At 39.3% G+C, this 17,459-nt stretch overlaps 1 protein-coding gene across 1 annotated transcript in view; it reads right to left on the bottom strand.

The window, feature by feature from the left end:
* Window positions 1-17,459, bottom strand: part of SCIN (scinderin) — a 47,052-nt gene that overhangs the window by 9,331 nt on the left and 20,262 nt on the right. Inside the window, exons 5-8 of the mRNA XM_062495291.1 lie at window positions 4,294-4,386; window positions 2,409-2,541; window positions 593-681; window positions 178-393 (exon numbers count right to left, since the gene is read on the bottom strand). Coding sequence (XP_062351275.1) covers window positions 178-393; window positions 593-681; window positions 2,409-2,541; window positions 4,294-4,386 — 531 coding nt within the window. The remainder of the gene's footprint in view (window positions 1-177; window positions 394-592; window positions 682-2,408; window positions 2,542-4,293; window positions 4,387-17,459) is intronic.

The raw sequence follows: 17,459 nt of genomic DNA, 5'->3' as shown, positions 1-17,459 counted from the left end.
ATATTCACCTTCTACTTCAAAGTATCTTTTGTGGTGCTAGAAGTAACACTTCTACTAATACAGTGCTAATCTAAACAACAGTATAAAAAATAAAACACAGAGTAGCAGTTTAGCCCATTACAAGTTGCAGAATACATTAGATAGATAAGATAAAATTTATCACAACATGAAAATTACCTCTACTTTCCCTGAACCATCATCTACCATGTTATGCTGGGCAGCCATTTGTGGAGACTCATGTAACTTGGTAGCATCAAATTCAACCTGCTCAATTTTAGCCACTCTCTCTGTGACATGTACTTTGCCAAAGCCATCACTTTGATCTTTATCCTTCCAGTATTTGAAAAACTGTTTGAACATTGGTGTTTCACCTCCTTCAGGAAGGACTTGAATCTGAAATGAAGGAAGACACATGAAACAGAAGGAAAACAGAAAACTGACACAGTTACTCAAACAGAAACTTTTCTAGTTATATGTGAAATATTGCCCTTATGTCTTATAAGCCCTTAAAATATTTTTTCTGCTGACTTAAAAATAATGTCTTTAGCAGAGCTCAATCTCTCCTGGTATCACCTCCATAAACAGATCGCACCTGTGTGTTGGCAGGATAATTCATCTGCTGAATGAATTGTTCAGCATTCTTCATGGCAGCTTTTCTCTCTTGAGGGTTGGCATCTTTGCCTGATTAAAACAAAAGGATAACTGTACATGGGAAAGGGCAATAAGCCCACAGAACCTTAAAAAACAAAAAGTCCTCGAGTCAGCTTCTCTTTGACATTGCTCTTCCCTCAGTCTAGAACCAACACAAATCAAATGCTGTACTTTGCAGGAGCAAAAAGATTCATGTGAAGTTGAATGGCCAAAACGTTTCTGCAGTAGCCTTGAAAACAGTTAATTTAAAGGGGAAAAAGAAAAACAAAACAAAACAAAACAAAAAAAAAGAAAGAAAGAAGAAGAAAGAGAGAAAAGTAGGGAATTTTGTTTTACTTCATGTTTCTATAAAAATAAAAACTGGTTAATAATACTTACTTGGCTCAAGGTACCCTGGGTCTTTTCTCTGACCCTTCCTTTGCTGGGCTGCAAGATGGACAGTAAAGCTGAACTGCCTCCACTTCTTCAGGCAGTGCAAAAGAGTAAAATAAACTCCTGTTTTGTCTGGCTGGGCTTTGCAATTTATCCATTTCCCTATCCACTGCTCCTTGTTCAGCCTTGCTCAGTGTTAAGTATCTCTGGAAATCTCTGTGGGACTGACCCTGTCTAGAGGGTCTGTGTCCCAGCAATGACTACATTCCAAAGACCTCACAGTCTAATCACGTGCTCTGAAAAGGTATTTCCATTCAGAATGATGCCTACTGAAGTAATTCACACTTCTCAGCTTAGTGGCCTGAAGATTTCCAGCAGAGATGATAGCTGCAAGGGTGAGACTCACAGTATAATGGGGGTTTTCCACACATTTTTTTTTATTGGCAGTAGCAAACTGAGGATACACAAAGGAGCACACAGAGCCACAGTCAAAGAACCTAAATAATATTTTATTTATTTTATGCCTGACCCTGTTCGCTTGGTTCTTCTAGAAGCTGTCATATAGAGTGACAGCTGGCAATCAGGTGGTTAGACAGACCATAAGCCATCTGAGCACAATGCTCCCCAAATTTCTTTTAAAGAATGTTTCCCTAACCACAAATAAAGTTTTCAAGCAACATGCTTGCAATGCTTCCTAGGCTGACTTGAGAGACTTGACAAATGCATCAAGTAATTATTTGGTATTGCACACGATAAAACAAAATAAAAATGCCAAAGAATAATTAATAAGCTGCCTCAGAGATACTCAGCACTGGATTTAATGGCAGCACTACAGCAATACAGCTGCAATGTGTCAAGACCTAATTCCATAGTAGTAGTATTCTTCTCCAGGGAAACATTCAGACAAAGCAATTGACAAGTGATGATACCTCAGAGAAATATTTGCAAGAAAAAAAAAGTCATCGAAGTATTTGCAAGCTTATGCTTTTAGTTTATGTCCTGGACATGCACCTTTCAATTTCACACCTCTGTGAAGATGTCTACCCAAATGGAATGTTCAGTGTCCAGATTTTTTCCCAGAATATAGGGATTTGATGACAATACAGAGAACTCATAGAATTATTTATGTTTTCTTTGTGCTTGCCATTTAGATAAGCATTTCATCACCAAAGCTTACAGATATCTCAAAAATAGGGTCCTTAGACAAGACTCATTCTTGAGGTCCTTACACAAGTGAGTAACCCTTGTCCATACCAGGGAAGAGCAGTGTGCAGGGTACAGTGTCCAGCCAGTATTAAATCCTTGCTAGTGTCCCAAGGCTGTTGTGTCAAGTCCTTAGTTATCTCTGCATAGCTTCTGCATGTGCAATACAAGTGATCTCTTACCTTTCCACACGAAGATCTTCCTGGCAGCACCGTTGTCCAAAATGAAGCACTCCTCAGACAAAAGCATAGCCATAGAGAAGGGGTTTTCCTCTGCTACCAAGGACACCTTCATGGATCCACTTGCATCTGACACCTAAGAAAACAGTAATTTCAAATATAGATCAACTCTGGATTTGATAGACAAATTATTTTATCTGAAATTAGTATAAAAATCAGCTGCCATTCCGATATAACTGGCTATATGAGATTTGTGTGCTGCTGGGTATTAAAGTAGGCTAATGATTTTTTTGTTTGTTTCACTTCATTTTGCGTCCAATAGAGGGAGATGTAGTGTTAATTTTAGGGAGTTTGTTGGATCCTTCTCTCACAGCTTCTTAAAATAAATATGTTTCTCTTCCACTGGTATTGTCCTTGCTGTGAAGCAACTCACACTGAAGCCAAAGGCACATGTACATGCTGAACAACAGCATTTGGAACCATAATAAAATAGTCCTACACTGACACTAACAGGTGAAATGCCTACATTTATAACCTGCTGGTATTTAATTGGAAACGCTAATGTAAGACCTGTTGCAGAATCTGCTTTGTACCCTCTACCACCACTGGAACTTCATGTAGACATTTAAAACCTTTTAAGAATCACTCCTGTGTAGCTGAAAAGATCAGTTATTACTAGTGAAAATAGATTATTACTATTGCAATTACTTTTCTACCATTCTTTATTTCCTTTCATAATTAAATATTAGACACACCATTATATCTTGTATTTTATATTATGGAAGTACAAAGAGGAAATTACCACTGCAAACAGCAAGCAAAAATCAACCATTATACCTACTTTGAGGGCTCACCATAAACCTGCCTCTTGCCTTTGACAATCACTGTTATGCTGCAACACATTTAAATCTAGCAAAAAGAGCTCTGCTAGCACGACCTGTGTACTAACACTAACTTATCAGATATCCACAGAAATTTCAGAGTTTTTAGGATTCAAAAATTCATTTTCTCTATAGTTATGTTTTACTTCAATGGTCCTGATCATATATGCAGGCCTTCTTCTTTTGTTTTCCATTTTTGTTCCCTTAAGCCTGTGCTATGAAGAGAAATATGCACCAGACTTTTTGGCATGAAAGGAGTGATTAATGTGAACTAAGCACAATACATAGTGTGTATTGCATGACTACATGTGGCTTTGTAACAGTGATCACCTCATACAGGCTTCTTGTAAACTCCACATAAACCTATGGGTAGTGGAAAAATCCTGTAAGAGGCAGGGACAGAGGTGTGTCTGTCCCATGGTCTGTGTGGGGCAGGAGCTGCAGAGGGAGTGATTCATCCCCTCTCACATTTCACAGCAGCTTCAAAATACTGTAGATGGCACCCACAGGGTCACACACATGGGGATCCAGTAGCACCCCCTGTGTTGAGTCATGTCAGTGTTCCACTTGTTAGCCAAACCCTCCTTCTTAAGTGATGATGAGGAAAGGAATAAAGTTATAGGTATATAAAATACAATGTAACTGTCCGTCTTTTGAACTCTGCTAAGAATAACTAAGTCATATATGACTACTAAAAGTCTCCCTGTTAAAATTAAGAAGACAGGATGATTTAAGAGCAGTTAATTCTGCTTTGACTTGCACTGCGTGGTTCATAGGCTATGCTTATTTCCTGAGTAAACAGAAATGTAAACCATTTTTCTTCCCTCAAATTACCTGTACTATCTTGAGAAACCTTTGAGAAACTTGTCCATTGGCTGCAAATAAACTAAAATAAGAGCAGTTCTGTAAATGAAGCCAGAACTCCATATATGAGGAAGGAATTAATAAAAGCATGACTACTGTCGAGCATACCTAATTATAAGTACATAAATAAATAAATAACTTACCATATATAGCTTAGCACTTCTCCTGTTTGTGATATCAGCTAGTTCGTCATCATCATCATCACACTCAGGAAGCTCTGGCTTGTTCCCTAAAACCTGTATAAGAGAATAATAAATTCTATGCAGAGAGAGAGTAGGTGCTGCTGCATAAATATCTGTATACTAATGCATTGTTGCAGTAATCAAATAATTGGGATCATCTTTATATGTAAGACAGTCTAAACCCAAACTCATAGCTGACACAAACATACAGATACTTTTTAAAATCTGTGTCAGATCTCCAGCAACTTTATACCTACCTGATGTCTTTTCCACAGATCAATTTGCTGGTTGTCTATATGCCACAAAACACACACACAAAGGTGTATGTGATCCTACTCTATATGTGTGTTTACCTACGTGTCTGTCTTCCTTTTTTCTTCCCAGTAACTTCTGAACTGCTGTCAAGCACACTTAAATTTTTTGGAATTACATTACTATTAAAATGTTTAACAATGCTAAATTTAAAACTGACAGAATGAAATGTAATAGTTGAAAATATAAAGTAATTAAATTAAAAATATAAAATATCAGATTATGAGCTCATAATCTTAAAAGTTACAGATTCTTAATCTCATTTTAGGGGGAAAATTTAGCTGGGGTCTTGAAAATAATTTATGGTGTGAGAAAAACATTTTCTTGCTCTACCACTAGAATATCAGTTTTAAAACTGTGGTAGTTTTACATCATGGGCAATACTATAACAACTATCACTATGATGAATTTACAGAGGTTCATCAAGAATATGTTAGGTCAGGTAATCACTATTAAGTCCCAGTTACCCTTTCTTGATGATCTCTCCTTAATGATTCATATATGTGGATGGATCCGAAGGTTACACACAGAATATTATGTATTGCTGTGAAATTATGTCCCAGAGTGAAGGTAGTAATTTACATGTCTGAGAGACTAAATATTAACATAAAGTACAAGGGCAGTGCCAGCCTCCCTGTGAATTTGTGCATTATCTGTGTAACATGCTGTGCAATATAATGCAGAGTTACAGGCAAAAGCCTTGTAAATATTTGATAGCAGGGAAGCCCAACAAACTATACACCTGCAAATAATTTGGAAAGAAAAACAATATAGAATAAATATTTAATAGAAATATGCCATCTGTGGAGTTTTCTTACCTGGTGAAGTCAGTAAAATAGTAAAATAAAATAAAATAAAAATAGCTTTTTCAAGTGCAATAGGTGCAGTTTAAGCCAGAAATTTTTATCTGGGACTCATTGAAGACAAGAAAGCAATGCCCTGTTTAAGAAATATGTTACCCATAGGTCTTCAGTAGCTAACAGTCAGCACTTCCTGAATTTACACTGCATGGCTACAGATTTACTGCTCTATAGGTCAAGCAGGGCTCCATGTCCACAAGAGTGCCACCATGCTGCTGAATGGCTACAACAGTGGGCATATGCAGTTTATTGGCACCAGGTTTCTAAAAATGTTTCCCTTCATACATGTCTTTGTAATGCCAAGGTCACAAAATTGCCAAGTAACAGGCATTTATCTTTACCTGAACGGGCACTGAACAAGTCTGGGTTTATAACATTTGACTTTCAGTAACCAATAAGAAGGTAAAAGAGTCCTGTTAATAAAACTCTCAGAAGTTTGTACTCACTAGTGCTCTGCTTAATTAGGCATTTAGAGTAAAAGAAAAAATAATGCCAAAACGCCAAAAAACTAAAACAAAAAACCCCAACCCACCAACCAAAATCCTCCAAAACAAAAAAATGACCCAAAAGACCCCACAAAAATTTTGACTTCTGACACAGTTAAAGTCAGTGTTTTCCATTGCTGTACATATAGAATACCTGTGGCACCACAATTATTTTGCAGCATCTTTGTAAGTTATGCACATTGATACAAAATCCTTTTTTTTCCCTTTTAACTATGCAGGTGTCATTCTGTATAATTCAAACCAAATATTGTCTGTTGGTGTTAGTGAAAGCATCTTGACGGAAGCAGCCTCTCTATTTACAGCATGGTCTATGTGATGCAGTCTGGCAGCAATTAAAGGAAGCAGCCCCTATAATTTAAAAATTGGGCTTTAAATTTGGGCCCATCACAGGTTAGTTTTCTGGCCTGACCTGTTGCTGTCTTAAAAACAAATGCAGAAATGTTTTTCTGAAGCAGCTGGAGAGGTATTGTCTGCCTCACAAAGTTGGTCTTAGGAAATCTCAGATCATGAGTACCAGCACAGGGAGAAGGGTCAGAATCCCCTTTGTGCAGGTGCAGTTATAGATATGAGACATTCTGGTTCCAGGGAAACCCCTCCACAACTCATTAAACAGCAGCTTGCACATTAGCTTCTCTGGCCAAAGACAGCTTCTCTGCCCCTGTGCTTCAGCACGGGCAAACAGAAAATACAAACTACTGATTTCTGTAATTCTTTTTCTCAGAAGTGTAAAAAAAAAAAAAAAGGAGAAGGGCCTTCAGAGTATCCCCTCCTCCTGCATTTTAAGTCACAGTTGCTTGTAGATCCTGGCATTGTGGTGACCCTTGTCAAGAAGAACACGATGTGCCTCTCCTCCCACCAGGTAAGAAAACCCTGATTTGTGAGGAGGGCTGTGCAGACAACACAGCTGTCAGAAAATGCCTTGAGCTCAGTCACTAGTAGTACCTGCATGTGTTGGTATCAAAACCAGAAGATGATACAAGGTTTAATGACCTAAGGTCTGTGAAAGAACCAATTATGAAGACATGTAGCATACATAAATATAGATACATACTCAATATATGAAGAGATATTGTATGAAATATATTTAGTCAGTACATATCTGTATTGCTAAGAAGAGTTTGTGCAGTTTCCAGCATTCATTTGTTGCCAGTTTGTCTTATAGACTGGAGGATGAGACATCATGGAAGGAAAAATTCCACGCTTAAACACAAAGGATGAAAAAATGCTGAAATAATGTTCTTTCCCAAAGAAATGCCTTCCAGTGAAGTTGTCTTTATTCCTCCTAAGGCAGACTCCCATGCTATGGCTCCATATGAATATGTCTGCATGTTATCACAATTAGTAGCTTTATCAGCAAGATTACAATAGTATTTAAACGACAGCTAATTGCTATGATGAAATTGGGTTGTATCATTACATAAGCACCTGCTGGCTGAGCTGTAGCTCTCCCAGGCACCTCCCTTTCCACAGATAATTCTCACGTGATGGATCAAAAAGAAAACAAATCACTCCACCTGAGACAGCAGTCACAGATGCCCAAAGCTCTTCAGCAAGGTACCCCAATAAAATAATTTAATGCCAACAGACTATTTGAAGGACACTGGGTCTTCTGATACTTACCTACATACACTCTTAGTTTCACACAAATCCTATACACAGGACTATGCTATATAACTATATACTATGCTATATAAAGCTATATACACAGGAGTGTGCTCATACAACCCTCTCTGTACAGTCAGGCTGCTCCTCTGGGTCTTGAAACCACATGGCTCTGTGTGCTGGCAGTCCTAGGCTGGCTCTCCTGTGTGCTCTGAGGTGTGAGACCCTGACTTACAAACATGCCGAGAGCTCAGACCCACAAATTCACCCTACACACCTGGAAACAGAAATGCTCTCTTGGTTACACAAGGCAACCCAGCCATCCTTTTCCCCAGATGGCCAACCATGCTGGCAAACTTCCAAATTAATCTCATATATACACAGTGCACACACACGCCTTGAAACTGCTTTTAAAATCATTATTATTATGTTTATCGTATCATCATTATTCACTACTACAGTAACAGCAACATAAAGAGTAATCAGAGGCCCTGAAAGCACATCCATACCCCATCTTCTTATTTCTTTGGTTTTAGCATTGTTTTAGCAGTAGTATTACTTAACTCCATACCTTTAGATCTTGTCTGAAGGCATATAACAGGAATCAGTCTGCATTAATCTTAAAATTTTGGGGGTTTTAAGTTCTGTGTTTTGTGTTGACACTCTTAGGTTAGTCCAAGAATACCATTATGCAAACCAACAAACAAACAGAACATCAGTTCTTCTACAATTGCCCAAGTTACTCTTCTGGTAAATGCAATGTAGCTTCTCCTGTCTGCAAAACCTGTTTCATATTTGCATGTGTACAAGCTCTTCTCTGTAAATCTCTGCACTCCCTCAGATAAGTGCAAAATACTCCACCTTTAAAAAAGAAACTTGACAAATATTTTCTTCGTAACTGGAGAAGCCAGCTCTGCATCATAAAATAGTTGATATTGATTTAATGGGAGCAAGAAGTTTAAGGAGTTCAGTGAGGCTGAAAATCCACCTAAGAAAACAATACTTGAACAACGTGTCAAGTGAAGGTTAATTAAGAGAGAAAACCAGTTTCATACAGTTTAACTTGTGTACGCTAGCATTGTGTTTGATTTTCTTCATCATCTACACACTTTGGGTTAGGTTTCTGGGTCTGAAATTGAACTGTTTGTTGTGGCTGTGATCCCAAATAGGAGATTTGAAAACCAAACAAACTCCCATTTTTTTATGCTGAGAGCAATAGAAAGAAGAGCAAGAAATTTACGTAGCTTACTTTTGAAAAACAGTCAGGGCAGTAGCTCATCGTTTACTTTCCTGTATGCTTTGACACAAGCAAGTATATCCTGCTCCACAAATTCAAGGTACACATGTAGGTTGTGACACAGAACAAAGCCACTGTGCAGGACTACAAGTCTGAACGACAACACATTATGAACTCATTGGTAGACAAAGGCTTAGATTTTTACTAACCTTCAAAGCAGAGAAGAAAATTACAAGCAACATCTCTCTGAAATAAATATTTTCTCAAATATGTACTTGAGCAGGAAAAAAAAAATCAATCAGAGAAAGGAAGGGATGAACATGATGCAGGCTAGTAACCACCTGGCTGACCCTGGGTACCAGCACAGAGGATCATCAGGCAAAGGTGGCTTTAGGGCTTGGCTGCTAAAGTAACTACCCACAGTTTAGCTTTTAATTGCTTGGGGTTACTTGTTCCTCTGACAGAACACAATCACTGCTGAGAATATTCTGGGCTGAACAAAAATTACTTTTGACATTTGTCAGATTATGAACAACCAATATGCTTATTTTACTGATTATTGTAACCTGGAACTCTTCCCATCAATCTGAACAAACATTTATTATCTTACCAAAAAATTACACTCCCAACTGGAAAAACTTACCCTTTCACTGAACTGCTCACAGGGTTTCTGCCTGAAATGGCCTCTCACTAGCAATTCCAGCAACAACAGATCTCACTCCATGCTCACCTTGAGCAGCTGACCTCCCACCCCCCTGAACACAGACTGAAAATAAGATGGATATAGCCATAATGCACTGGCAAGTGGGCAAAAGGATGGTTTATGTTAACGAATAGTTCTGGCATGGTATTAATTTCTGGGTGTTTACCATGTAATTTACCAAAAGGACTTTCTGGCATTAAGGTCTAAATCTGATCTGTATGAATTCAGATTGCTATACAACAGCAAAACACATCAGCTGCTCATGGCACTTCTGATGCATAAATTATGGCCTACATTTTTAGCAAATTTCTGTTGTCTCAGGAATTTCAAATGCAAATCATAATTTTTTCAAAGCTCTGTGCTTAACTGCCTAAAAATAGGGCATTAGGCTTCAGCAGCTTTTAATAAAATATTTGCAACTTTGCATTGCTGTCTGGGATAATTTGCATATAAATTCTTTACTCACATGATAACAATATTCTAGCATTAATTGTCTGTTCTGTGAAACTGGTCATGCTCAGGGAAAGGTGTCTAGATCAGTCTTGAGAGTACAAATTTGATTTTTTTTGATAGTTTGGCTCCAAGGTAAAACAAGCTTTCTGTCCTGCTGGGGCTGCACTGCTGGCAGTATCTAAGCTGGTTATTTATTTGGCGACTGGGTGTGCATGAAATGAGGAAATCCCCAGCCCACATGATTTTTAAATATCTGGCCTTTAGAATGCCTCCAAGATGAACAGTGTTCCTGTGCTAAAGAAACCAGGAGAGTGAATGACAGTAACTATGAAATGCAGCAGATTTTTTTTCAAACCATTACTGCTGCTGAATGCATGTGAGAGAACTGACCTGTTCAGCACCTGCCTACCTACAGCATAATTAAAAATTAACTAATCAATCACCTCCACATCGTTTTTTGCATTTATACTAATTCTTTCTACCTACATTTTTAATCTTACTCTTTTGTTAACATTGTCATCTGATACCAGAAGTAGTATTAAATATGGGACCCAAAGCCTGCAGAGGCTTGCACATGTACTTGAGATGCCCATTTTTTCTGCTTTATTGGAACATAAATTGTGGTACACACTGAAGCCTTTGCAGCTTTGCAGATCTCTGTTTGAAGGCCTTGTGGATAAAATATCTTACATGCTGCGTGACAGTGCATGCTTATGTGTTGGATAATAATGACATAAATCAGTAACTAGTGCCAACAGGGAGCCTCAGACATAAAGAATATTTATCTGATAAAATCCACAACACTCTTGGCTTTTCATTCCTAAAGTGCCTCCAGTTTTGCAGCTGGTGCCAAGCCTGTGGCTTAAGCATATCAATACGGGAGTGAAAAGAGGAGTGTGGTAAACACTCTGTGAAGCTTGAGCTGGAGGCAGCAGCCCACGATTGGCAGCAAGAGACCCTGATAGAAAATCAGTGTTCCCAGGGGATGCATGCACAGCAGTTGGAAGAGCAGCAGAGGCAGATGTGATACACAGCAGCATCAGGGTGAGCAGAGGAGCTGCAGCAAGGTGTTTCAGCACTTAGACCATGAGAAGGGGGGCGTGGAAAAAGCCATTCAAGGCATCGGAATATATTTTGCAGTGCAACGTTGACAAGCTCAGCACTTCCAGTCCCATACAGCAAACAGACCAGATACGCCAGGGAATCCTCTCTGGTATGACACCCAACTCTTCAGTCCAAGACAAAGCACAGATTGGACTCTAATAAGCAATTCAGAGAGTATTTTGACATATATTCTCTCATATATAAATGACTCCTGCTGATGCTTGAAATAAATTAAATATTTATTAGCACAGAGAGAGCAAGAATGTTCCTTTCACCTGATGGTCTAGCAGATATATCCTGCTTACCTTTTTGAGAATAATTTCCTCCTTTAGTTTAGGTGCCCTTCGCTGACTGATTAATGCTTAAGTTCCTACATGTCCTAAAATTTTGTGTAAAGGAGCCAAAATGTTCAGCTATGATTTACAGTTCTTCATAGTTAGATGATGCAACACTCATTACTGAAGTATTTAAATCCATCTTAATTTATCTACCTTTTTTTTTTTAAAGGTGAAGCCAGATAATATCAAAGTCATAGGCCACTGTGTAAGCAGAAGACCTGCCCCTAACAGCCTGCTCTGCAGTACCTGCAATAACTCTATTTACAGATTTCTTCAGCATCACACCCTGTGGTGGTGAAAATACTGAACTGATCCCCCACAACACACGGGATGCTTTCTTCCATACAGCTGTGTTTCACTCTTGCCCAAATGTGAGAGGACTCTTATTCCAGTTTTACACAGCCTGGAGAGGGAACAGCAATCTGTGCACATGCAGAATTCTTTGAGAAAAACCCAACAAAACAATCTACAAAGTTTTTCCTCCCTAAGCCCTTCCTGCATTATAGAACTATTACTAATGAAAATTCAATGGCAACCTTGCACACAGATGCCAGTTGCTCTGTAAGGGGCTAGGAGGAGACATACCTGTAAGGAAAAAAAAAAAAAAAAAAAGGAAAAAAATTACTTCAAGATGCATTTCTGTTAGGGAGATGCAGAATTCCAGGAAGTGACTATCTCAGAGCTTTTTATACAGCAAAGAAAATCTACCCTTTCAGATCTTCTCCATGGAATTCCCCTGTTGCAAGCACCTTGAAATAACAGCTAACAACCCCATGTGGAGATAAGCGCTAACATCTCTTATCTTTGGCCTTCTCTTAATTATGCTCATTTAGTAACTGAAAATTATAGTACTTTTTCACCAAAACATTCCTTGATAGTATAGCACAAAAAAAGAAAAAAGCCATTACAAACTCTATTCATATTCTAACATGTAATTATAAGATTATAATTGACTTATGTGGTAGCCCTGCAAGCACTACAGCTGCTAAAGAAGGAAACATAACAAAGATGAGTGGTTTTCCAACTCACAAGAATGCAAATGAGACACGTTATAATCTGATCACAAGCACTTCCAGAAAATCATTAGGATCTTAGAAATTCCCTAGAATACCTAGTTTAGCAGCAGCTTTCCCAGCATAAGAAATTAGGTTTTCAACCACCTGCTAGTAGAGCTGTTCATAAAGAATTTAGCTCATGCCATGCAGTATGAACCCCTGAACATTTTCTTTTCTGAAATTAAATTTCTAATGGAGGCATAGAAATTTGTATTTAGAGACTTAATTAGAAGCCTGGCTTTCAGATATGTTTGCCACCTGCAGCTCCTATTCAGTTCCCTGTCATTTAAGTACCTAGCTTCAGGCAGCCAAGACTGAAAACTGCAGCTTGAAAAATATTATGGGCAACTCCCAACATTTAAGAAGATTTCTCCTTACCGGCCTCTGCCATTCTCTGGCCAAACCCCTCTTGATCCTCTGCATGGGTCTGGGGAAAACACTGGGCCAAATGCTCAGCTGGTGCAAAGCAGCTAATCTGTACTGGAATCCAGGTCATGCAAGTTTTGCCTGGGTATGAGTTGTGTAATTTAGGCATTTAAAAGTAAATTTGCATCAAGAAAAGGGACTGTCCTTAATGAAGGAGATAGGCTTCATCACTGTAAAGAAAACAGGACTCCTGGTTTTGACAGTTTGAAACTGGCACCCTGAAGGGCAAGGGGTTTGCACTTTGTACCCACATTCACAGCCCCTCATAAAGCTTAATTAAACACTGGAATGTTTGGTAAGCTGCCACTCCTCAGATGGAACAGGCACAGTCATGCCTAGGATTTTCACCTCTGTAGGTTTATTCCCCTAGACAATTTTGAGTTGTATCCAACAAACTCTTACTGCTCAAAATGACAGGACCCAAATTCTTGCTGGCACCTGCATATACTCAAAATCTGTCCAGTAAAGAAACATATTAGTCTTCCTGAGAGGTAAATTTGACCCATAGCTTCAAAGCAGCCTGAGAAAGCTGTTTGTTCATTTGAATAGCCAATGCAACTACTAATAGAAACTACAGCTAGCAGTTCTGCTACTTTCTGCGCATTAGCCTTCTTAAATCTTTGCATTCTCATGAAAATGTAGGCACACACAGAGGCGTCAACTATGTTACTGAGTCTTTGCACTGGAGTCTGGTACAACTTCCCTTGTCCTCAACCCTCTTTCAGCGCATTCATTTTCCTTTGTAGACAATTGTTCAATACTGCCTCTACCCTGGGACTTAAATTAATTTCTAGTATTTATTTCACAAAATTCCTTAGAATAATGTCTTTTTTTCCAGCTGCCTCAATTTAGATAATAAAATACATTACTTTGGTTTCCATATTTCCAAAGCCATAGACAGACTTCATTACTTTTCATATTGGCGTTTTTTTTTTGGTCATGAACAGGTCAGGCTGGACCCTGACAGTTACATGCAATTCACAGCTCATGAACATGTACCATTTAAGTACAACTGTGTACAAGCTTCACGATTATACAATTGTTTAATCCCTAAAAAATGCCTGGAGTTTGTAGTCCACAAAAATAATAGAATATTATTCTAAGAAGTTACCCCTCTTCCTCCTCTTGCATCACCCTCACTCCCACTGCTCCTCCACTCCTCTGTATACAAAACAAACAAACCTCCCCCTAGCACAACCTGAGTTCATAATACAACCAAAAGCAAGGGAATAAGAAGAAATGCAAAGAGTAGCAAGAGCAGTTTTTGCTTTTGCTGAGTTGTGATGACAGGTCCTGCTCTTGCTGGCTCTGGGAAGGAGCAGGTACCAAACTGGTACCTTCTCCAGTGGGGCACGCGCTGCTCCTCCAGCCTTATGTAATGATCCATGTGACAGGGCCAGGAACTGCAGGAACCTGCACAGCTCCTTCAAAGCAGCATGTCCTTGCACTCTCACACCCACTTATAATGTCACAGCAAGCCTCACTTTTTCCCAGCTATCTCACTGTGCTCCATGCTGTCCTTGGTTTGTAAGAAAACAATTTTTAAGGGCTTGAATTTAATAAGAAAGGAAGGAGTGATCCTGCTCTTCTATCCATACGGGCAGACATCTACCTAATTAATTTTAAGGATTACTGGAGCTTCATGTTTTCAACATGTTTGCTTTATTTGAGTCTCTAGAGTCTAGATCCTCTGTAACTTGCATTTGCAATGGAATCTCTTTATTGTCTGTGCTCTAGGGATTTTATCCACAGGGCTCAGTTAGCACCGTGTAGTGCTGCCCATCCCTTTAGCGCTACAAAGATAGAAAGGTGTGACTGGCTGTAATGTGATCAGACCATTCACGGGTAGTATTTACTCACACCACAGGCAAAAACAATCATCACTGAATACAATGGCACTCAGGAATTCTCATGATTAAGCATTGCTTTAGGGGCTTTAAAGAAAAAGCAGGGAAGAGAAAGGCTGCTTTATCAGCAAGGAGGAAGAAGGTCCCCCTGTTGCTCTATATTTAGCTAGCTGAATCTTTACACAAGTCTTTTATGAGAGGTTTGGACCCACCTGTTGTAAGGGCTCTGGAAAGCTCACAAAAACAGACACGTGACAACTGCAAATGCTGAGCAAATAAGAGTGGTGGAGCTTTGTGTTGAAAGGCTGAGGAGTGATTCCAAAGATGCATACTAATAAGATGATTAATTTTCTTGTGGTTTTGGATCTCAGCTGTCACATGTCTCAGGTTTCATTTTTTTTTCAGTCGTGAAAATCAAAAATCTTTACAAAACCACAACAAAAAGTCTCAGCAGTAAAATCCACAGCAATCATATATTACCAAGAGCTGCAGTTTTAAGGGAGTAATTTGTGGGGGAACAATAAAGCAGTTCTACGAATCAGACAGGCTCAGAGAAAACAAGCATCTTGAAAAGTGTTAGCTGAACATGATTAAGATGACATTATTAAGTAGAGGGGGCAGACACAGGCTAAATACTTAGTTTAGGTAAAACTCAGTCTATCCTACCTTTTCATTGGCTCTCATACCCTACAGACTGACAGCTGCCCAACATACTTGAAATGTATCACAGGGAGATGAGTCTGTGTAGACAGAAAGTCCTACCAATATAAACATATTTTAGGATGTCTAATATTTTAAATTACATAAATAGAGGAAAACAAATATACTAAGACTTTCTCCTCCCCTCTACTTCATCTCTAGGATTATGAGACCAGATCAAGGAATTGCTGCACAATGAATGGAGAATTGGATGCTTTGTCCCTTGAGTGACTCAGAACTGCATACTTCTATGTTTCCTCCATTACTGCAAGCATGTTCAGCTTGCTGGCTGACTAGAAATCTTCACAAATAGAGTAATTTCTGATTCCTTGTTTCCATGTTTGCCATTACTCCACAATATTAAATAACAAGATTATGAGAAACTTTTAAAAATAGAGTTTCTCCAATTTTGTCCTCTCTTCAAAACTAGAAAAGAGATTCCAACTAGAGTAGAAAATTGCCTCTCCTGAGCATGGCTGCCTACTACTTTGGCTGCTCTCAGTCCTCAGTGATCCCTTGGGCAGCTAAAAGCAGTGCTGTGACATCTCACCTTACCACTGCAAGCAGTGAGAAGAATGAGTAGCAGTGTCAGCACAGCAGGCCCAAGGGGGCAGACAGGGCTAGCAACAGATGCTAGAGGATTTTGGTCTCAGGTTATCTTTGAAATAATATATTTAGTCTTCAATCTTAAAATAAATAAATAAATAAGTGTAGGTAACTAATTCTAACATGGTCACTCTGCAGCTATCAAACTGAGTCAAGCATTGCTAAGATCTGTTTTTGGATTAGTCCCAAGAAGATTAAAAAAAAAAATCCTGTAACACAATTCAAACTTTCAAGTATAAGATTAAGGAGAATACGTAACTATTCAGCTGTTCACATGCGAAAATCAGAGCAGAGTTGGCATCTGGTGATTTTTTTAATGTTCTGTTGAGACTGGTCACCAGTCACAGCAACAGCAGCAGTTTGTCCAAGCTGGTCTGTTTCTCCTTTAATTTTTCAAGGTAGCAACCCTATACAGTACTGTTTCTTTAAACCTGCCAGTCACTACCTCGCCTAAAGCACAATCATGGAGGTGAAGCCAGACATATAAATATCTTTGATGTTCTTGCACAGAAAGCTTCTGCCTTGTCTTCCCAGTCAAGAGTTCTAGTTATCCCTGAAGCATCTTAAGAGAAGTTCTGTGCTGCAAGTCTGAGCTTTCCAGACATGTTGTGTTTCCAGCAAGCACAGGATGGTCACTGCGTGTTCCCAAGTGGCCTGTGGTGGCAGATGAAAAAGGGCTTGTTGCTGTCAAAACTACTGACACACCTACCTTCTAGAAATTCTCCTTTCCCAGGGCCAGTGAGCTGTATCTTGCTGGTCTGCCACAGCAATTCATCCAGTCCTACAGCAGCTCCAGACAGTTCTCTCCCACGGGCAAATTCAAGCAGGGCAGCCTGTTCCCATTGCTAAAAATGGTAGATGGGAGCAGGTAGCTGCCCTTATCAGACAAGTTCACCTCACCCACAGCACCACAGCTCCCAGCAGGACAGTGGGCTGGCTGGGAAACACACCTTGTCACAGCACTGCTGCCCCTGCTAATCCTACAGCAGGACAGAAGTGTGGCAGGGTTAGTACAGCCAGCCTTTGTCTTGCCTCTGTTGATGGAGTGAAGGCACAGAAGTCTTGCTTTTCTAGCAGGGAGTCACAACTCTGTGCTTATGGAGCAGGAGTAAGATCAGTGTTGGCTCTTTCTGCTGGTACTCATGCTGGGTATGTCAGCCCTGCCTGAAGCTTCTACTGGCACTGCATGAGCCAGTTTGGCCACTGATATGGAAGTGAATTTCTAGCTCACAGGAAGGGGAATAATTCCTGACATTTGTGAGAGAAGATTAATTTTAGGAAATCTCTTTCTGATTTCAGTGGCATACTAGATGACAAACTGAACATTTAAAGTATGTAATTCTTCTCCCTAGAAAATGAATCAACCTTTTTCTAAGAAA

The sequence above is a fragment of the Cinclus cinclus genome, chromosome 1 (assembly GCF_963662255.1).
Source record: "Cinclus cinclus chromosome 1, bCinCin1.1, whole genome shotgun sequence".
Classification (NCBI taxonomy): Eukaryota; Metazoa; Chordata; class Aves; order Passeriformes; family Cinclidae; genus Cinclus; species Cinclus cinclus.
The sequence above is the reverse complement of the archived record's forward strand: the minus strand, read 5'-3'. Positions and strand labels throughout refer to the sequence as shown.